Source organism: Chanodichthys erythropterus, chromosome 12, assembly GCF_024489055.1.
Source record: "Chanodichthys erythropterus isolate Z2021 chromosome 12, ASM2448905v1, whole genome shotgun sequence".
Lineage (NCBI taxonomy): Eukaryota > Metazoa > Chordata > Actinopteri > Cypriniformes > Xenocyprididae > Chanodichthys > Chanodichthys erythropterus.
The window spans coordinates 44,559,557-44,583,024 of record NC_090232.1 but is presented as its reverse complement, the minus strand read 5'-3'; the positions used below and the strand labels follow the sequence as shown (position 1 = coordinate 44,583,024).

The 23,468-nt window shown below is 38.0% G+C and overlaps 1 protein-coding gene across 2 annotated transcripts; it reads right to left on the bottom strand.

The window, feature by feature from the left end:
- Window positions 1-384: 384 nt before the first annotated feature.
- tnpo2b (transportin 2b) lies at window positions 385-18,445 on the bottom strand. 2 transcript variants are annotated; one of them, XM_067403490.1, is made up of 25 exons: window positions 18,195-18,445; window positions 16,493-16,597; window positions 13,984-14,059; window positions 13,746-13,895; window positions 11,821-11,927; window positions 11,138-11,271; window positions 10,968-11,049; window positions 10,753-10,875; window positions 10,551-10,669; window positions 10,375-10,456; window positions 9,877-10,048; window positions 9,590-9,742; window positions 7,750-7,975; window positions 7,491-7,662; window positions 7,190-7,276; window positions 6,962-7,069; window positions 6,674-6,832; window positions 5,665-5,752; window positions 5,483-5,581; window positions 5,232-5,327; window positions 5,081-5,156; window positions 4,559-4,658; window positions 4,406-4,480; window positions 4,173-4,318; window positions 385-962 (listed from the first exon to the last, which is right to left on the bottom strand). In XM_067403490.1, exons 2-24 carry the CDS (start codon window positions 16,589-16,591, stop codon window positions 4,211-4,213), a joined length of 2,691 nt encoding a protein of 896 aa, XP_067259591.1. In that variant the 5' UTR covers window positions 16,592-16,597; window positions 18,195-18,445; the 3' UTR covers window positions 385-962; window positions 4,173-4,210. The 2 variants fall into 2 exon arrangements, with proteins under 2 accessions (XP_067259591.1, XP_067259592.1); XM_067403491.1 differs by having other exon boundaries at window positions 10,375-10,435; window positions 18,195-18,442.
- Window positions 18,446-23,468: the final 5,023 nt, after the last annotated feature.

The following is a 23,468-nucleotide window of genomic DNA, read 5'->3' as shown; positions in this document are numbered from 1 at the left end:
GATCGTTATACTGTGGAGTTTCCATTCCAGCTCCTTCGCCACGAGACCGAATCTCTCGAAATCACGACAAGATTAAACTACGGTGTGATTGAAATCTGTAAACTACGATGAGTTTCAACAGCGAACACTGACCAAGCCCAGGAAAAACTACAAGCCAACTACGCAAAAAAGTGAGAAGAAACATTGGAAATTAAACAATACGCATAAGAGACGCAAGCAGAGAATCATGACGACAATCGGACAGGACGACGACAAAGCCGATGAGGATGATGATGAAAACTGTGAATTCATAAATGCTCCCTTACTAACGATCAAAAACACAAATTCGCGATAGCGCGCTAACCATTTTCTTTTAAGCCGAGATTGTTCTCGTTTCAATAGTAATTATTAAAAAAAAAAGAAAAACGACGCTAGTCTTTCCTAGATAGTCTCAGTGTTAAAGTCTGATTATGCTATTGCTACGGCAGCGCTGGCGCCGCAGGCCGCTCGTAGTTATTGCAGCTTCATGTGCAAGAGTTTCTATGGTCAGTCAGCGTGTGAATGCGTTTGATTCTTATGCCTGGGATTAACTTGAGATTAAAAAAAGTTGTATAACAGTTGCTGTCTAGCTTCCCTCCCTAATCTTAATCTTTTTAGCGATTATTCCCAGATAACTGTCTATACCTCCCTCCCGTTTAAACCTACTTCCTCCCTCCCGCTCTCTTAAGTTTGTTTTTCGCTCTCCCTCGGTTACGCTATCTCTCGTCTTCCCTACGTTTTTAGGTTTATTCCCCGTGATTGGGTGCATTCTGCAGTTAACTAGAGGAGTCCCCTCCCCCCTCCCACCCACCCACCCACCCTCATGGACACACAAAGGGCGTGGGATCTGTCCGTCAGGCGGAGCGGCCAATCGCGTCCCTCTCCCCCATGATCAGGGCAGTGCAATACACAGATGGATGAGTTCCCCCCTCCTAAAGGTTCAACTGAAAGAAACAAAGAAAGAGAGACAAATAAGAGCAAAGTAGATTCTAGCATTTTTTTTTTTACCGATTATCGGTTTGACAGATAATTACTTTTATACCTATCTTTAACAAGTTCTTAAAGTCAGCGTGAACCAGAAGCTGCAACTGACTTACATTGATGTTTTTTTTAAATGAAATGGAATACTGAATAAAAAATGAATTTCATTTTAAAATAAAAACTATCCTCGTCTACACTGGTGTTTCCACAGCGTTTCAGAAACTACCTCCAAATACACTAAATGCATGTCACATGGCCGTTCACGCACACTATGCGCATGTAAGTGTAAACAGTTGCCTCTTGCGCATGAAGGTAGCTGTAGTATAAAAAAAAAAATTAGAGTTTAACTGCACAATGGCTGCTAAAAATGACAAAGCCAGCAAAGCATGCAGTTCCGTCTACAGAGCGAGAGCGAATTTGGGCAGCCACGCCATCGTTGACAAAAGTCTCAGTTTAGGTCTGTTTACACTGAAATGCAACCCTGGCGTTTTCAAACTAAAACGGGCTCTGAAGCGTTTTCTAAAGTCTCCGTTTTTTTGAGGGTCGAAAACGCCGGAGTAATGTAAACAACATATGTAACCGTAGCAAAAGTTATGCATTTTAAAATGAAAACGCACTAGTGTAAACAGGGCCTGACAGTTGGAGGGGACATTCTACCCAAGCCATTAACCTGACGTCATCACATAAGGAAGGGCATTCCAGAGTGGAATTACATTGTCAGATTTTAATTTAAAGATTACGAAGACAAAAAAAAAAAAAAAAGATTTTTTTATATATTAATTGTTCACCTCTTGACTAGGAATGTGCACAAACTAAATAGGGCCCATTTTGATTTCATGCTGACTTTATCCTGTAAAATGCCTCTAAATGAAGGCGACATAAGCAGAAATCATTAATTATGCAGCTACTTCCTTTTTACCAATATTACTAATTTAGTCTCATCTGTTTGACTGATTTTTTTAACAGATTTATCTAATCTTTTAAACATTTTTTCATATCCCGTAAGTGATTGTGGGCAAATTAAGGTGACAAACAGCAACAGACAAATGTTACCGATTTCTATGATCCGTTTTACCGATAAGTAAAATTTTTTACAGATATTCACACTTTATTTAATCTGTTATCATTTTTATTATTTCAGTGACAGACACTGATATAAGGTGACATAATCGGTGTCTGATAGTGATGCAACAGACTGATCAGTTTGACCGATATTCTTGTACCCATATTCACCTCATGTTAGTCTCCTACGCAGTTGACGTAGTTCAGAGCTTCTGTGTTTACGTCCGAACGCTGGCTCGGTATTGGCTGACGGCGTTCACATGAGCACTACAATGCTGACGCAGGAGCCGGCCAATAGAGAGTCAGCGTTCTGACGTAGAAACTGGAAGCCTGCAATGTGTCTTGAACGTAAACTGGGTAGGACAATGACAGGGTAGAGAAGAAATTGTTGAATAAAGTCGTTATTTTTGTTTTGTTTTTGTGCACAAAGAGTATTCTCGTCACTTCATAACATTAAGGTTGAACCACTGCAGTCACATCGACTTTAAGGATGTCTTTAGTACTTCTCTGGACCTTGAATGTGGTAATTTCGTTGCTTTCTATGGGAGATAAACCTCTCGGATTTCATCAAAAATATCTTAATTTGTGTTCTGAAGATGAATGAAAGTCTTATGTGTGTGGAACAACATGAGGGCGAGTAATTAATGGCAGAAATGTCATTTTTGGGTAAACTGACCATTTAATAGAAATTCTTATATTCATATTAGCTGACAGTGCATTAAGTAACGTTAGCAGATACAAACTGTATTGCATTAGTAAATGTTGACATTAGCTAAAATTAATAAATGCAGAAGAAGCATCATTATTTCATGTTAACTAATGTTGTTAACTCATATTAGGGTCAAAAACATTTAGATGTCCGCAATAGAAATTTACAAAAGTGATTTTATATACATAGAAAGCACATTAAATGAAAGTAAAACATCTACTTTTAAGGTTTCAAAATAAGTTTTGGGAGAATAAAATGTCAGAATGTGGGTGAAGTAATGTTACATTGTCATTCAGTGTAACAATTTGATATATGTAAAAATTGAATCATACTTATTCTGACCTGTACATATTAAAATATATAAATAAAAAAATCTTGCTGACAAATGAGCAAAACTTAGGATAGTGGCAAAGTTTAAAAATATAAAATTACAAGTAATTAACAATTGGGGTAAAGCAAAACATGGTATGTTTTAACATGGTATAAATAGATTTTTGGTTGTAAATCTCTGACAAGACTGTTACACTGAATGACATTTTAATGGGTGTCTTCTGTAAATTATGGTAAAAATGTATATTAAATTTTTGCTCAGAAAAAAAAAAAATAAAAAGCTAAAAACAGGAACCTACTGAAGAGGATTAGGGCCAAGCAATAATAAAAAATAAAACCATTTCAAGATTAAATTTCAAGAAAAAAAATCATTGAATTGAGAAAAAAGTCGAAATAAAATGTTGAGAATAAACATCACATTTCAAGAAAAAAGTCGTGATAAAATGTTGAGAACAAATTCGTTAAATTATGAGAAAAATATCATTACATTGAGAAAAAAAAAGTCTAAAAATGTTGAGAATAAACATTAAATTATGAGAAAAAAAGTCATTAAATAACAACAAATTCGTTAAATTTAATTTAATGAATTTGTTCTCATAATCTAACGACTTTTTTCTTGTAATTTAACTAGTTTTTTCTCGTAATTTAATGAGTTTATTCTCAACATTTTATTTCGACTTTCTCAAAATTTAACAACTTTAATCTCGAGATGGTTTTATTTTTTTATTATTGCTTGGCCCTAATCCTCTTCCGTAGGAACCCAAATTAAACAAATTCAAAGCTGTATTACACATTGTTTTGATGCTTGAAAACACATTGTTTTGATGCTTTTTCATTTTTGACCTATTAACAAATTAAACCTTACTACAAACTTACCAATAAATTTAGACTGCCATTACATTTAAGCATCTAAACTGTTTTGCAGTGTTTAACTATGCAAATGTGGAGCAGTGTATATATAAAGTGCAGGCGGTGGAGCTCATGTGATCTGCCATGTACTCCAGATTTGCGGAAAGTGATTGTTTACCACGGTACATTATTACATTAATAGACATCAACAGCTGTCACTAACCTGACAGCGTGAGCTGTGTGTGAAGCAGAGGGGCGGGGCTACACGCCATAGCATGCAGAGAGGCGTTCCTTCAGGATGGGCGGGAACTGCTCCGAGAACTGCTGCCAGTTCTCCTCGCCGACCTGGTCCTTAAAACCGTGTAGGATCTACACAGACACACAACCTCATTTAACAACAGGAATCTTTTACAGTGGTGAAGGTTTTGATGTAATGCAGCTCCATGCGTGTCTAACCTTGTAGAACATGTCCCTCAGGTCATCTTTAGGGTTGACCCAGGAGGCCACCGCATCACAGAAGAAGATGAAATCCTGAGGAGGGAGAGACAGATGTGATAAGGAAAGTAACATCAGTGTCAATCACAATGGAGTCAGAGGATCAGAACTGACCTGGACCACGCCGCCAGGATTTACACCAATCATCACGCAGATGCCTCTGAAGGCGGAGTCCTTTTCTTCGTTATCTCTGATATTTCGCAACGATGTGCACCTGCAAAAAGACAATCAAAAATTTAGCTTAGATGGTAACATTAGTTAAGTCTGTCTTTAGGAATATATTAACCAAATATTGGAATACAATTCTTAATCAAATTAACTGACAAAAGTTTTGGGTATTTTTGAAAGAAGTCTTTGATCAAAGATACAGTAAAACAGTAATACTGTGAAATATTATGATGTAATATAACAGTGTTCTATTTAAATGTTAAAATGTAATTTATTTATGATCAAAGCTTTGATGGATCAAGAAACATTTCTGATTATCATCAATGCTGAAAACAGTTGCTTCATATTTTTGTGGGGGAAAAAAAGCATTTTCTTTAGGATTCTTTGATGAATAGAAAGTTCAGAAGAACAGCATTTATTTGAATGCACCCTTCTTCAAAAAAAACATCTCTAGATGTAGTGACTCACCAGGGTCTGATGAACTGTTGCAACATGGGAGCCACTTCCTGTGGACAGACGTAACCAAGGCGACCAATCGTGATGGCTGTAAACAGGAGTAAGGTGGATTATTTATCAGCTGTGTGAAAGGTAAATGACTTTATAAGGTCAGAAGTCATACCCGTATTCTCCAGCAGGGTTTTGGGTGTGTTGGGTCTGTTAATGATCTCCACCAGGTGAGGAAGAACCAGAGCCACATACGGCTGCATCTCCACACCTACGACAACGCATGACCAACAACATGATCTAGTGCTCACAATCACCTCACTACAAATTCACTTAATCAACATGTCAAACAAACCATCAAATTCTATGACTCTAAATTTATGATGTCATTCTAATTCATCGAATCAGTGTGATGATGATCCTCACCCATCTGCATGCAGATCTCTCCGATGGCCCAGGTGGCGTTATTACAGACTGAGATGAACTCCGGGTTCAGGTTTGTCCCCAGGATTGGCATGAACTCCGCTAAACACACACAGTTTCAAAGATTAATTCATATGAATAAACTAAAGGTGTGTCATGCAGGTCAAATGAACATGTTGTCTTACCGATGCAGGGTTTGACGTGTGGAAAACAGGCCTTGGTCAGATCACCCAGCAAAGCAAACGAGCTCTGCCTCACCTCAGGCATAGTGTCCTACAGTACACACAAGAGGTTCACCGTTCAGTTGGATGTGTTTTATAGTGCAACAATAATAATTTATAATAATATAGTAAATAATTAAGTAAAAATATTAAAATACATTTTAAAACAACAAAATAAAAACAAATAAATAATATTGTAAATCGTATTGAACATTTAAAAATAAATATTAAGTATTGAATAATAAATTTTAAAATATAAGTAATATTCAATATAAATAATTATAATATAAATAATTGAAATAATAAATTATATAACATTATAACAATATAGTTGATTAAAATAAAACTAATATTAACACCAACAACAAATAAATGTATAATACAGTAAATTAAATATTAAAATTCTAATAAACTAAATTAATTCATATAATATTGTAATAATAATTATTAACAGTAATAATATAAACACCAACTAAATCAAAAAAGTAAAATATAGTAAATACAATATTAAATAAAATATGAATATAATCAATTATAAAATAAATGTATTTAATAACACTTTTAAATAATAACAATAATAATAATAATAATAATAATAATAATAAATAAGATATGAACACCACCAATGAATGTAAATACAATAAAAAAATATATACAATATATTAAATATAAAAATTATTATAATGTATTTTTTTATAATATTGTTAATTCAAAATACAAAAATGACCACCACCACACTGTAAAAAAAAAATTGTTTCAACTTAAAAGTGTGCTGCCTTAAAATGTTAAGTTTAGTCAACCCAAATATCAAAGTTATCACTTATTACAACTTCACATTTCAAGTTGACTAAAAATTTTGACTTTAATTTTGACATTAAAAATGACTTAAAATTAAGGCAGCACACTTTAGGTTGAAACAACTTTCTTTTTTTACAGTGCACCACACATTTTTAGACCCTCGCACACACTGTACCTGCATACACTGGAACAGAAGGGTCATGATGTTGCTACGAGCAACTAGCTGGTCCACATGACCCCCGAGACCCTCGGCCAGACCACTCAGCAGATCCAGAGCGACAATCATGAAGTCCTTATCTGGAGCCTCGTACTGATCTGGCTGCTGGCTGTACATCTGCACACAAACACACACAGACACACACACACACACACACACACACACACACACACACACAGGTGGGTTAATGACACTGTGGTTCACTGATGTGCATATAGATGTGCATGAATAAGTGTGCGTTCTCACCATGGCTTGTGCGAGTGTTTTCTGCACCAGAGTAACACAGCGCTGATAGACGGGCTCACAGTACGGGAGAAAACCGCTCTGTAACGCTGTGGCCACAGACGACAAACACTACACGCACACAATAAATGAGGGTCATTTATTTGTATCTTTCAATGAGTTTTGTACAATTATTTGTCATGACATTAAAACTACAAAATGAAGGCTTTAACTCTGTTTTGAGTGTCTCACCTCCAGTAGGGGAAACAGGTCTTTATCCTCGTCTTTCAGTTCATTCCACTTCTGGATCAGAGGAGGCATCAGTTTCTGGATGTATTCCTGTTCACACACACCAAAAAACAACAAGATCACACCGCTGAGCTCTACGTGTGAAAATGTGCACTAATGGTATTTAGTGATACTAAGATTTGTAAAACAGGTCAACAAGGACAGGAATGAGCAGCGGTTGCTCTAACCCAACCTATTGTGTCATTTATTGACTTCAAAAACACTGACATAACTGAAAATGCTTTGTCATTTTGACATTTGTTACCGGTTGGTTGAGGTGATGCCCAACGGAGTCTGCCAGGGTGCCAATGGCGTCGTAGAGGATGAGCAGGTTCTTGTGCTGATATTTCCCGAACGCAAATACCAGAGTGTCCAAAATGAAACTGAGATATGGAACCAGCTCTGTGCACGCCTCCTCCTCCAGAGTCGCAAATGCACTGAAAAAAAATTACAGCGTTACTTCATTACTCCAAAATTATTCCGCTCTAAATATTCAAGCATTTTTAGCATCATTTCTGACACACCTGCAGGCGGCCTCCTGCACCCTCTTGTTGCCGTCCAAGATGCGCTTGAGGAGTTCTGTCATGAGCGGTTTGAGGTGTGCGTCCGGTGGCTGGCTCACTACCCAGTGTGCATAGCGGCTGAGCGTCCAGCAGGCGATTGAGCGAACCAGAGCCTTCTTATCACACAGACACTGGATCAGGTGCGGGATGAGCTCCGGCAGGTACGGTACCATTCCCTGCATACAGCCTGACAGAGACAAGAGGATTCAGTCAATTCAGGTTGTCTGCAGAGTTCTTAAAATCAAATCTAAGACTTTAAGACCTTAGACCTTTTTTAAGATCTGCATAAATAAAATTGATACAGTGTGCCTATACAGAACAAACCTATACAATCTCAAAATAAATCATGTATCTATTTTACTTAAACAGGCGGCATCACACATTCGACACATTCAATACTGCTTACCAGCAAAACAAGTTTAAAATACTCAAAACATGTTTTTAATATATACATATCTATTGAAATTAATTGTTTTGTGTACTAAAATATGCGTACATACAAATAAGTATAAGTATAAGCAGACCGATATTGTATTTTGCCAATACAATAACTTAAGGAAAATAAATAACCAGATTATTGAGCCAATACACATAAAATCTATATTCTGAATGTGTTAAATAACATTATTAGTCTTTCCTTCCTGTGACAAGGCAGCTCTGAGTTAAATTACTTTAGTTTGACATTAAATTAAATGCCAGATACAGTTAATTTTGCAACCAAAATTCCAATAATGACAAGGAAGGAAGGAAGTGAGCAAGTAAAGAAGGAAGAAAGGTAGGAAGGAAAGAAGCAAGGAAGGGAGGAAAGAAGTGAGGAAGAAAGCAAATGAAGAAGGAAGGGAGAAAAGAAGGAAGCAGGGAAAGAAGCAAGGAAGGAAGGGAGAAAAGGAGGAAAGGAAATGAGGGAGGAAGGAAGCGAGGAAGGAAGTGAGGAATGGAGGCAGGAAGGAAGTGAGGAAGGAAGGGAGAAAGGAAGAAAGCAGGGAAAGAAGCAAGGAAGGAAGGAAGGGAGAAAAGGAGGAAGAAAGTGAGGGAGGAAGGAAGCAAGGAAGGAAGTGAGGAAGTAAAGAAGGAAGGTAGGAAGGAAAGAAGGAAGGAAGTGAGGAAGGAAAGAAGTGAGGAAGAAAGCAAACAAGGAAGGAAGGGAGAAAGGACAGGGAGAGAAGCAAGGACAGAAGGAAGGAAGGGAGGGAGGGAGGAAGGAAGGGAGGGAGGAAGAAGTGAGGAATGTAGGTAGGAAGGAAGTGAGGAAGGTAAGATGGAAAGAAGAGAGGAAGGAAGCAAGTGAGGAAGGAAGGAAGGGAGAAAAGGAGGAAGTGTGGGAGGGAGGAAGGAAGCAAGGAAGGAAGCAAGGAAGGAAGTGAGGAAGGAAAGAAGGAAGGAAGCGAGGAAGGGAGGAAAGAAGCAAGGAAGGGAGGAAAGTAGTGAGGAAGAAAGCAAGCGAGGAAGGAAGGGAGAAAGGAAGGAAGCAGGGAAAAAAGCAAGGAAGGAAGGTAGCAAGGAAGGGAAGAAGGTAAGATGGAAGGAAGTGAGGAAGGAAGCTAGCGAGGAAGAGAGGAAGGAAGCAAGGAAGGAAGGAACAAGGAAGGAAGGATGGATTTTTTGCATAATGCAATACTTTTAATTATAAACTAGTCTGAATCACACCGAGACTTTGAAATGCCTTTTTGTTACTCGGTCAGCTCATTCAAAAAAAAAAAAAAAAAAAAAGTTAAAGTTAAAGGAGATAAAATATGCACTCTTACAACCATCTACAACATATTACAATACAAACACAAAAAAATGAGTATGTGAGGGAGACCTTCAGCGATGGCTCCTAGCACCAGGATCCCAGACTCTTTGATGACCCAGTCCGGGTGGAACAACAAACCCTTCAGCAGCGGCAACAAGTGCGGCAACAGCTCATCCCGAAAGACGTTAGCCAACACGTCCAGCGCCGCTGCAGAACACTTTCCTATGAACACACAAATATATACAAGTCAAGTCACCTATATCTATATCGCTGTTTATACAATACAAGTCGTTTCAAAGCAGCTTCCCATTAATAACATTTACAGCAAGCACGCTCCAATTGGTCGGTTTACTCACGTAGGTTCCAGTCAGACAGAGTGTCATCGTCGTCATCCTCATCTTCATCAATGTCCTCCCCCTCCTCCCCCTCTCCTCCCTCGTGCTGCAGCGTGACGGTACGTGACTTGTGGAAGCGAGGCTTGATGTCCTGCTCGCTGTCAGGAACGTTGTCGTCCTCCTCTACATCACCCTGAGACACGCACAAAGACAGATGCAATCTGATTCACACGCTCCCTACATAGTGCTCACTTCTCAGGAGATCTTGAGAAATTTGTAAAACACTGCCCTTTCTATATGCATAAGTGTAGTTATTCTTAACTATAATCTAAAATAGAATTATTGGAATAAAATGTAAAAATAAATAAATAAAAAAGGTTGCTTAGCAACTAACTGAAATGTGTTTATGTACTATAATTAAAAAAAATGGGAGGGGAAGCTAAAAAGAACAAAAATTAAAATATAATTAAAAATACTATAGTCGTATCAGAATCAATTCTGTGATATATGGTGACTCACCTTCAGTAAAATGATGTCGATCTCAGAATACTTCATTCCGTTCACCAGGATAGGGATGAGTCTGTAGAGAAACACATTAGATCTTAAAACATGAGTTCAGATCTGATCTCTCAAACAGAAACTAACTGAGGCTTCATCTGTGTATTCAGCTGATAATGATGGCGTGTAGTACTCACTGGACTAGGTGTCCTGACAGAGCCTCTTTACAGATGGGCTGCTCCGCTAGAGTCAGCCAGAACTCACACGCCTCCAGCGCCACGTTCTCATCCGCATCCTGCGTGCGCTGCAACATGTACTGCAGAGAAACACAGATGAGATTAAAACCTCCCACAACTCGTTTTCAGTGCAAAAGGTCTCGTGTGGTATCAGATGTTTTACCTGTATGATGCTGTGCATGTGCGGTATCAGACGGTCGATTCGGACCTCCAATAGCATGACCAGAGCTCTGCACACGTTCTTCCTCACCTCGCAGTCTTCATCACCCGCCAACGCAAACAGAGACTGAAAACACGCCACACAGAACAGATGAGCTCAGCCTCCAGCACAGAAATAACTACATAGTTCACTGTGAACCCAACTGAACTTGTGTTTACCTCTATGAATGTGTCGATGTTGTCCATGAGTGCCTGAGCCCTGCCGATAATGAACTGATTCACACACGCTATGGCATGAGACCTACAGAGAGAATGTGAATTAGTAGATGTTATTCATTATAAAAAAAAAAGGCTGTAATCAGTTGTAAAATGTGTTTGCAGTTCTTTACCTGATCTTGGGGCTGCAGTGTTTGAAGAACTGCAGGAATTTGGGGATCATGATGTTGAGGGGGCGATTCAGAGCATCACTGTCCAGCAGTTCAGATGAGTCCTCACAGATCTTCTGCAGCGCACCAAAAGAACCCTGTACACACACACACACACACACACACAAACCTTAAACCATGAAATCAAAATTGACAATTCTTATTCTTTTAAATGGAATACTGTAGTAATTATTACAAATGTTTTATCAGTGTAAATAATTTTTTTTTTAAATTCACGTGGCCTCTAGTGTTGTCAAAAGTACTGACTTTGGCACCAAGTCGGTAGTGAAATGTTAAAAATGTGATGATACCAGCATTTCCTCCTAGCATTTTGAGCACTGTTGAGTGGATTCTTAAACACCTCTGATTGGCCATTGTGTTCCCGCGCTCATCAGATATGTCTGTGATTGGCTACAATGATCAACTCTTCAAAAACACGTTGTAAACAGGTGTCTATCAGCAGATCCTTAACATATCAGCTGATAGACGCCTGCTTTCAAATGCTCCCGTATGCATCATGTTTTTGAAGAGTTGATCATTGTAGCCAATCACAGACATATCTGATCAGAGTATCATCACATTTTTAAAATTTCAGTACTGAAGTCAGTACTTTTGACAACCCTAGTGTGTGTGTGTGTGTGTGTTACCTCGCAGGTGTTGTAATCCTCTGAGTTGAGAAGGTTGCAGAGTTGAGGCAGCAGTTCTGGCCATGTCTGCAGCTCCCCTTTAGAGGCGATAGTAGTGATGAGGATACCTGCGGACACACACCAACACCAATTCAACTATAGACCTTATGCCGCCTGCCCCTTTTCAGCGCTGCTCTCATTGTGTTCTGTCTTCAGGTTTGTATTCAAACAGGATGTAGGGAAGATCTTACGGTTTTATGAACCACTTGTTTTAAAAACTTCCCAGTCGACTGACATTTGTTATGAAATCCGCTTCAAACATTAGAAATGCTCATAACTTTCTTTAACTCTACAGTAAGTAAATCCAGTTCACCAGCTAATTACTCTTCAACAGTGATGCCATAGAAATATACAGAGACACCGTGAAGACGGAAGTACAAAAACAAAATTCTTAAGATGGATGCCAGGGTTGCTGCACATTTTTTAAAGTCAAATTTAATGCTTCTTAAGACCTTTTTAAGACTTGAAGAAATAAAAATTAATACTATACATTAGGGGTGTGCAATATTGACAAAATTTTATCTTGATATTTTTAAAGTTGTTTCAAAAGCAGTATTTTCCACCTTACATTGGTTTCCAGGAGCAATTTTACCTACATAAGGGCATTTTTCCAAACTTATTATATGTATGCATCAGCTTTTATGTCAAAATTCTAATATTCAAATTAAATTAATTTACAATAATAGCACACTATAGGGCTGTTATTACCAATCAAATGAAATCATTAACAAAATCCATCTTTGCCGTGCAGAGGTGACAGAAGAGGCATGAGAAGTGGCATTAATATATTTACACTACATTTACACATTTTTCTAAATAAATTTAATTCAAAATTTAAATATGAAATTATTTCTAATTTTAAATTAATTAAAATGTACTTTAAATATGAAACTAAACTGCCAGTAGGGGGAAGCAAGTCACTGTCTTAATGAGTGAGTCATTCATTCAACTGATTTGTTAAAATGACTGATTCATTCAGGAATGAAGCAAGTGACCGTCTTTATTGAATGGGTAATTGAATCATTAATTAAATTGATTCGTTCAAAACGGGGATTCAGTCAGTATATAAAAAAAACATTCGTCTGTCACACAGAGACTGTTCTGCAGTTCTTCATTTTAAATTTTCGTTGGAGAAATACAGAAAAACAATATTGAAAACATTGTCTAAAATGTAACTCACAATGTTAACTTGTTATATAACTGTTGCATAAAATAAATATCACATTTGCAATCATACTGATATTTACGGAAAATGGTACTCTTGCTTGTATAGCTAAATTATCATATAACATGATATAATTATAAGACAAAAACTCATCAGGGTAAAAATACCCATGTATCTTGAACTTTGAGGGCATATAACTGAATACATCATGCAGTGAAAGTGTAAGTGACAAACTCAATGTCAGCTCGCATATCGTTAAAACTTACAACGAGGCCCACGAATGTCACGTGAAGACGTAAATCCACAAAGAAAAAAATAAAAATAATATGTATGCTAATTAGATAAATGATTTAAATATATCGTAAATCGTAAATATATTAAATGATTTAGATATATCTAAGTCAAAGTGTAATCTATAATTTACTCATGAGTAAAAATAAGACTTAAGACTTATGGCCTTAAATTTTAAAAATCTAATTTAAGACTTTTTGAGACTAAGGATCTGTGGGAACCCTGGCTGTTGCTCATTTCTCTGCCACATAGGGTCTATAATGCAACGTTTAAAAAAAGAAAAAAGCTGTTCGGCCCATATTTACTCACTTTACGAGAATACACACTTCTCTAAAAAGAAAAGAAAGAAAACAATCAAATCAAGCGAACTCAGCTGGTTGGAAAAGAGGTTTTGTGTGTTTAATCCACATTGAGCCGGGTGCAGACTGACCGATGGTGGCGCGGATGAGTGGGGACGGGTCTCCGATGTTGTTGAGACACTCTCTCTTGATGAAGTCGGCCACAGCCGGAGGGAAGTTCTGGTAGTGAGCCTTCACGTTGTTCTTAAGAATCAGACCGCTCAGAGAACGGGTGGGCTCGTCTGCAGAGACACAGAGACACGTTATACACGCTGCAGGAGAGTGTGTGTGTGAAATGAGATCATTGGTGCATGATGGGATCATACAGACCTTCAGATTTCAGGCTGGTGAGGACGAAGATGAGATAGTTGTTGAAGTCGGGATACTGATTCAGCTGCTCCAGTTTCTAATGAAAGTGTTATAAAAATACTACAATTAATCCCACAGACAACGAAGAGATCTGATATCAGAGCAGTGACATTAAGATAAACATTTACCACTAGAAAAGTAAGATTTTAGATCTTAATAATTGCACATATTTTGGATATGGATATATTTAAGGCACTTTTATTGGACTATAATGTACCCTAAAAACCATACCAGTAGACTAGTTAGTTTTTCTGATTTAAACCCCAAAAGCAAAAATGCCATTAGAGTGGATTAGATTTCCATGCATGAGTCATTTATGGTCAGCTTCAACGAATGACTCTACAAGACTCTGATTCAGCAAATCATATGCATCATCATTATAAATCATTTTTGAATATGCATGTTCACAGTGGGTGTTCAGTTGAAATGGTGCTTCAAAAAAAATGTATTTGCCATTTTAGAGCATCTACAGATGGGTCAATGACGTGACGGGTCATTTTTTTTGTCCAAAGGCCTTAATAATATAATAAAAAATCCAAAGTATGTAAAGTAGTACAATTCAATCTCTTTTATCGAATCCAAAAGGTTTAATTATATTTTGCTACATATAAAGGTATTTTAAAGATTTTGAAGTGTTAAAAGGTCATTCGGTCTAACTGTCAAAAGGCCAATACAGCCATTTTATGTGTGATTAAAATATCTTAAAACGTAATAAATGTATATATTTTTTAATCTGGCATGATTTTATAACATCATATATCAACATTGTGCAAAATGGTATTAAAATTATGTGTAGAAGTCGGTGCTTTGTTATAAGAATGTCAGGAAAAATGAATATCATTGATGTCATTCGGATTAACCGACATAAAAGGGACAATTTTGGATCAAGTCATTTAGGTCAATATCATGTGACAGGACGTGACATCATTCAGACGCCTGCAAAGGACCACATGATGAAGCAAAGTAACTAATTCTCTCTTAACTATTTTAAAAATTGCTCATACGCATTTCCCGAAATATCAGGTAATTCGGTACAACCGCTATAAAACATGTTATGTAATAAATGTTATGTAGTAAATGTTTGATTGTCCTTTTGCTAGCTAGCTAGCTAGCTAGATATCAGCCTGTTAGTTGTTTTGAAAATATCATTTGGTATAACCAAAAGTGTCATTCTGTGACAAATTTTGTCCATCTTGTAAAAAATGACAAAATTTGTGATAACTGATTATAAAAACCACATAATCTCATTGTTAACACTTAATAACAATTTTAAAAATGAATTATATCTCCATTGTGTTTTTTTACACTTTTAAAAACCTTATTTGTCAATGACACAGACAAAGATACACATTACTGCTCAAAGGTTTGCAGTTGGTAGGTTTTTCTTCATGTTTTTAAAAGAAGTCTCGTCTGTTCACCAAGGCTGCGTTTATTTGATCAAAAATACAGTAATATTGTGAAGTATTATTACAATTTAAAATAACTTTTGTATGTGAAAATATTGTAAACTGTAATTTATTTGTAATTTATTGTTATTTATTAATTTAATATGATGATTTGCGGTTCAAGAAACACTATTATCAAATGTTGAAAACGGTTCATATTTGTGTGATGCTGTTTTTCAGGATCTTTTATGAATAGAAACTCCAAAAGAACAGCATTTATTTGAAACAGAAATCTTTTGTAACTTTATAAATGTCTTTACCGTCACTTTTGATCAATGCATACTTGCTGAATTAAAGTATTAGGGGCAGATTTACTAACAACTTGCGTCAGCGTTTTGGCGTAAAAAAAAAAAACTACTGTCAGGATTTACTAAAGACACGCAGAGCAAAGTTAGTGCTGAAAAGGACTGGTATTTTTGCAGCTGCCCTTATCGCATTGGAGGTTTGTATTTAAATGAATCATTAAAAGTGATTTACTAAGGTTTGCCCTCGTCAATTTACTGGTATTTGCGCCATTATTTACAGCCCAAAAAAGCACGTCTTAAACCAGACGCTAATTTGTGCTGCTCCTGGAAGATTGTGTTGGTCATTATGGAAATGATCCGGCTGCGTCTGTGTTCTTAAATTTGCATGTCTTCATTAGATCACGAGCAGAACTTTCCACTCCCATCTGCACTTTTATGGGATTGTGCTCTCATGCTAATTTGCCCTGTCTAGTAAATCTGCCCCTTAATTTCTTTCAAAAAACAATTCCTACCAATCCCAATCTTGAATAGTGAAAAAGATTGAGACTGTTGAGATTTATAATGCCAATATGATCCATGTCTACTATACACATCTGTAACGAAAACAAAAAACGACCACACAGATCCTAAAGGTTTGATTCTCAAGAGCACAGTGTTAAAAACAATTCTGCCATTCATTCAGTTGTAACAGCTAAATTTCACAGTTCATTTGGCGATAACTTGGATGAATAAGCTTCACAGATACGTAATTGATCATAATCAGAAGTGATGTGCACAGACCTCTTGAACGGCTCTCTGTGTGGCCGTGTCTGGAGACTGGGAGTCCTTCAACAGCTGCAGCACCTGCTGTAAACCCTGTTCATCCGGCTGCCACTCCATCCTGTGCTACACACACACAGAAAACACAGATGAGGGCGCTACACCAACAGTCCTAGAAAACACACGACACCATCATCCACACACACATGCTCTCAGACCAAATACCCGGTTTAAAACACTTTTCATTTCTAAAACCAGGCTAATCCGAGGCGAGCACCTGGACGGGAGGTTCACACATCAGCTTCGCCATCTGATGTGGTTTAAGTGGGATCGAGGCAGATGAGGGTGTGAATATATGTGTGGAGGCTGTGGATGTGTGAGTGGGCCGTGTGTGAATGTGCAAGTATATCTTCTGACACTCATGAAAATGCTTGGGTTTTGCATTTCTCTCATTTTATATCACTGCATACTATGTTATCTGCATAACAATATACGTGAAAAGATGAATTTGCTTCATGAACAAAACCTGACGATCATGTTCTCGGAGATGTTTCAAAGAGCATCTTGAGCTTCAACGGAAGAACATCAGACCATTTGTACAAAGAGTCACGGGATCAAAGTCACTCATTTGATTAGTCATATAGAAACGGTGCAGAATATTCAAATTGCTTCGTTTTACAGTTTTCAAATTCCTAAAACTTTATTTCTAATATCCAGTGTGGACTTGTAGACTATTTTGCACACGTCACGCATATTTATGCACTTATTTTAAGTACATTTGTAGATGTTGTTTGTATACGTGTGTATCTATTTGAGGGCATAAAGGCTATATCATTATTATTTTATCTATCTCCACACATCTATAGATATTTATAGATATAGATCTATTTATCTACCATATAAACACACACTAATATATATATATATATATATATATATATATATATTATACAGACACATTTATAAACCGATACATACATTCATTATATATAATGAATGTATCTGTTTATAAATGTGTCTGTATAATAATATATATATATATATATATATATATATATATATTATACAGACACATTTATAAACCGATACATACATTCATTATATATAATGAATGTATCTGTTTATAAATGTGTCTGTATAATAATATATATATATATATATATATATGTGTGTGTGTTTATATGGTAGATGTATAGATCTAGGTCTATAAGTCTATAAATATCTATAGATTTGTGGAGAGAGATAAAATCATAATGATATAGCCTTTATACCCTCAAATAGATACACATGTATACAAACAATATCCACAAATGTACTTAAAATAAGTGCATATATATATATATATATATATATATATATATATATATATATATATATATATATATATAAACGACTGAGTATCTGTATGAGTATGTGTAACATATGTATGTTTGTGTGTGTTTACGTGAATGTGGCGTTTGTGTATATATATATATATATATTCGTGTGTTGTGTATAAGTGTATAATCTGTGTGTGTGTGTAGGCCGTGTGTTTGTGTGTTTACGCGGCCCGGTTTAACCCAATTCCCCAGCTTACATCAGATGCGTTAACCGATGACACATGAAATAAAACGCATTAAATCGGTTAGATGTGTGTGATGAGCGTGTAAAATGCTGATGTATAAACACACAGAGACGCTGATGTAGCCGTTAGCCGCTGTGCTAACCCGCCAAACGCTCTCACCTTCAGTCAGAGGCTCTCTCTGTCCGTCTGTCTGCGTTTATCTCTCTCTGCCGCTGAACGAGCGCTGATAGCCGTCGGGTCGCGGTAACGGATGGGTCGCCGCGGGTTACTGCGTGATTTCTGCGGGATTTAATCGGTGTGCTTGCCGTTATTCTTCTTTCACCGGCGGCGCCTGATACATGGCGGACGCGTTAATCGCGCAGTGTGGATCTGTGCGGCTTCCGTACTGTGACGCTGACGTCATATCTCATTAACATAAAACTACAAGAAACTGTACTACTACTAAATACTGACCGTTTGGTTTTTATTAGAGTGAAAAGGTAAATATTGTGAGTAACTCATATTAACTGAGATCTGTATTTCGGTTTGTGGGGGGGGGGTTAACTTAATTTTAGAGGGCTGTAATTCATGCTGTGACCTGTAGATGGAGACAAAGGTGAAATAATGGGTCATTCAGGTTCATTATCCTCCCTAGTTCATAATAATGTGTGATTATTACTGTATTATATGTATTTTCCTGGTACTCCGTCGTACTCAAAGAATGAGAGAATATCATGTTATTATCATTATGATATGTCCAAAATTATAGCTTTATTTCATTATAGCTCAGAATGGGATGCGAGGGTTTTGCTAACTACATACTGCACTGTGCACTATGAATACTACATACTGCTATAAAATGGTCACGTGACCTCATTAAGTTCAATTCACTGACCGTGTCCAGTTGTCATATTGGAAATAAAAGCTGTTATTTTGCATTTTAATTCAACTTAATATAAAAATGTCACAACTGTTATATTATATAGCAGTTATATTATTTAAAATGAAATCATGAGTCAAGAAAGAGACAGATATGCCTGAGAGAGCATTGCATTGTGGGACACAGTGTCCACTGCAGTGTGTCAAAGTCTCTTTCAAGGAAAGGCAGCTATTTCTGGCATCCAAGATCAAGTCCTATGAATGGGGGAATCCTGAAATCTAATAAACTGCTTGGCGAACTCACAATCAAATAACATATTTTAAATCAGCAACATGAACTGTCCCATAAATGTTGTTTCTTATGCTCAAATTGCGTTAAAAATGCTTATTTTTAAGGCTAGACGAGCACATGCGCATGTGCAGCCCTAAGCCCAAATCTCAGGTTTCTATGGGAACCGGCAGCGCCTCATTTTCTCTTCAAAAATGCTCTTCAGAGAAATCTACGGGTGACGTCACAGACACTACGTTCATATTTTTTACAGTCTATGTTCTAATGGCAGCTGCAGTGACGCAATGACTTTATCAATCAGTGATTGGCTCTTTTACTTAGAAGGCGGGACGTATTCCGCCATATTGCGTGTTACAGTTTCTCCTATTAGTTACTAATAGAAGTGAACTGTCTTTTTATATCTATAGTCTTAAGGCAGGAACACACAAAGCCGACGCCGACGAATTAGTGGTGACGAAAGCAGACTGTGGGGTTGGCTCATGTCAGCAGTGTCCAAAGTTGCCCTGACACACCAAACCAACGCTCGACAGCCGACGGCCAAGTAGCACGTCAGTTCTGCGCCTGCGTGAGATGAAATGCCTTTCCGAACCAGCAGGTGGCAGTATCTGAACAGCCAATCAGAATGATCAGACGGACTGAGAAGGGTATTCCCATAGACAGTAAAAGAAATGGACACAGTGACCCCATTGGAACTCAATTGAGACAAGTGAAGCCCATTTTTAGCGATTTTTAGCACTTCCTTTTCTGACGCGCAGACTCAAACTAAGCTTGATGACGTCAGCAACCTGTCTGACAGATGTAAATCTTCTAGTAGCTGTGCGTGAAAACTGCCATCGTTAATCTTGCAGAGACGGCGAGCTTGAGCGGGGAGTTCTTTGGCGTGAGTGAGCAGGAGTAAGTATTTTGATTAATTATTTGTATAGTATTTTAAAATGTAACGCCAGTACGCCATATTAAGATAATCTCCCCGATTGACTGCGAGCTTCTCCTCCTGTCTGTACGGTAATTCCGCTACTGTGCGACAGAGAGTCGAGTGGTTATGACGCAATCGTTAGCTTATTTTTACAAAAACTGTTTCTACGGGGCCATAATGTAACATAGAAGGTAATGGAGCCCTTTATACATTGTCGTGTTTCTTTGGAAATAAATAATGGACAAATGGAGTCTTTAAACGCCTCAGATGTAAAGTTATTCACTGTCAAATTGACGCCAAAATGAATGGGAGTCAATGGGGATGCTAACGCAAGTGAAGTTCTGCTACAAGATGGCGGCACCCGGCCGACTTCAACTTCCGGTCAACTTCCTTGGGCACTGGGTATTCCTGCACAACCGGAGACTGCAGTTTCAGGACCGCATTTCTAGGACCGCGGTTCTAGGACCCTAGTTTTTCGTGACAGCGCCACCTACCGTACTGGATCAACACTAATTAAAGATGAACAATGTGGACAGCAATCAAACGGTGAGTACCGATATTTAATTAAGTTTTATTTGATAACGTTTAAACGGTGCGAAGTTTACATATTGAGAACTGCTAACTATTAATTAATAATTAATTCCCACCAAATTAAGAGTTTGTGAGCTAGTTTTATTAATTACTACGATGTTAATTCATGGCCATGATTTCATAAATCCTTGTTGGGTTTTAATGACGAAGTATTATAAGTGAATCTAGCCAGCACATTAATTAAACTTATCAGATGACAAGAGCATGGTTGATGTAAGGTTTGTAAGATTTACCTGCAGCTTAATGTATTAGTGTGAACAGTGGCTTAATATTCATTGTTTTACCATATTTAAGTATAAAATATATATAATATATATTCCAGTTGAATATGTTAAACAAATGTTTCTTATTTATCTCTCTCTGTCTCTCTCTCTCTCTGTCTCTCGCTCTATCTTTCTCTAGAGTTGAAGCCTACAGCCATTCTATCCATGCAGCAACTGATGGAAAAGGGGTTCGCTTTGGTGCTGTTGTCGCAAAAATGACATACATATAAATAAACAAACAAACAAACATTCTTGAATCATTCTTGTGTCTTGTCTTGCCTCTCAACAACCTTTAAAATATCGGCTGTAATTTAGTGACTGCATACGCTGATTCCAACTTTAACTTATTTGATAATGAGCTAATTCACTTTAAGGAGGTTAATCAATATACTGTATAATTCAAGAGACTAAGACTTAAAGTTCTCCATTTTTTACAATTGTTTTAAAATTGATATAAAATTTTCATTTATATTTTGTGTAAATTCATGTTTAAATTTAAAATTGTGACTCAAAGCACACTAGTAATTAACCTCTCTGAAACTGCAGCCATCGCTATATCATCCAGTACGGTAGGTGGCGCTGTCACGAAAAACTAGGGTCCTAGAACTGCAGCCTCCGGTTGTGCAGGAACATACTATTGGACGGACTGGCGAACTCCGACACCAATTCAACATTTCGAATTGGATGAAAAAAGCCAACGGTGCGGAACACACTGAGAAAACTTAGTCGGCCGACGAAGAAAAACTGCCCGACGGCTGACTGTCAGTTTGGTGTGTTCCTGCCTGAAAGCAGACTGCGGGGTTGGCTCACGTCAGCAGCGTCTGGGTCCAAAGTTGGCCTGACACACCAAACCGACGCTCGACAGCTGACGGCCAAGTAGCACGTCCGTTCTGCGCCTGTGTAAGATGAAATGCCTTTCCGTACCAGCAGGTGGCAGTAGCTGAACAGCCAATCAGAATGATCAGATGACCCGACGGACCGACAAGCTGTCATGTCGAATCTGCAGAAAAAAAGCCGAAAAGTTCCAACTTCAGCCGATGGTGCGGAACACACTGAGAAAACTTCGTTGGCCGACGAACAAAAACCACCCGACAGCCGACCATCAACTGGGAGTGTTCCTGCCATTGAGTGAGTTCTGCTGTATAACGCTGAATTCACATGGGGCATCTGTGTCAACGCTTGATGGAGGGCGTGTCTAAAGCTTGAGCTGACGCTACCATCATAGTACAACAGCCAATCACATTACTTTCCAGTGTTGCATGAACACGATTGGCTAGCGTCTGTGATCTGATTGGCTTGAAAAGTTGAGAAATCTTCAACTTTTGCCACGAGCAACAGTAGCCCATCACTGCAGAACACTCAAGATCCAGGGGGCGGAGTCGGGTAGGTTAAGGGGTATATGTAAAGTGGGAGGAGTTGGATCTAGAGCCAGGGGGTGGAGATGGGTAGGTTAAAGGTGCGTTCACACGGCCTCGTAATTCCTGTAGTTACGATATTCCTGCTTGTAAAAAGCATTCACGTCCTCGTAGAGCTCGTAATTACAGCTTGTAAGCTGGGAGTTTTCTGAAAGCTCCCACATGTACCACGTGGCCGCTGTACCACCTGACCGCTGTAGATTCATTTAGGCGTTGATAGTGGTGCCATGGAAACGCATAATTCCCAGTCCAAGGACCAAAAGGACGTGAACTTCTCCGAATATAATGTCACGTGTTGTCATTTCAAGAATCCGGTAAATACGAGGTGACGTGAACGCAGCATTAGATCCAGGGGCCGGAGTCAGGTAGGTTTAGGGATATGAAAAGTGGGAGGAGTTGGATCTAGAGCCAGGGGGTGGAGATGGGTAGGTTTAGGGATATGTAAAGTGGGAGGAGTTGGATCCAACCCCGCCCCCTGGATCTTGTGTTCTGCAGTGAGGACCATCTCGCCCCACAATTCTGCTCGGCAACCCATGACGTCACCCATTCAAAGTAAATGAGAAGCGTTCGCCTACACCCAGTCTGAATGCATGCACAATGTAGTAGGCCTAGGTTAACTGTCTATTTTATACAGATTAATTTGCATAATTTATGCGCTGAGTCGGAAATCGCATACTTTTAATTTACTTTGTGGCCGTTAAAAAAGTATGTTCTATATAGTATGAATATGGTAGTATGAATGTAATTCGGATTTACTACATCCGCCATGTTGTTACTGTCACGTGACCTACAGTACCAGTGTCAGTTGTGTCGCTTCACTGACATTCATAAATCCTCTCCCTTGGCCTCAGGGGATAGTAAAGTGTCCATCGAATGTGCATTCACCTATACTGTACCTATAGTGATTTTTGAATACTATGTATTTAGACATACTACTGTTTTTTTTGTTTTTTTTTTGCATACTATATAGTGTGGAAGTATTCGATTTCAGACGCAGTGACTGCCTACATACTGCAGATTCTGCACATATGCTTAGGGTAAGCAGTTAATTTTTTTTTTGTACTGCTTATAATTGAAGTGTGCACTCAATAAACTTCATATTGA

Excerpts from the sequence above, each read along its gene's own strand:
- tnpo2b (XM_067403490.1), bottom strand. The coding sequence starts at position 16,591 with ATGGAGTGGCAGCCGGATGAACAGGGTTTACAGCAGGTGCTGCAGCTG. Across the intron at positions 10,457-10,550 it reads CTGTCAGGACACCTAGTCCA|ATCTAATGTGTTTCTCTACA; the intron begins GTGAGTACTACA and ends TCATGTTTTAAG. Across the intron at positions 5,582-5,664 it reads ACACGTCAAACCCTGCATCG|CGGAGTTCATGCCAATCCTG; the intron begins GTAAGACAACAT and ends GTGTGTGTTTAG.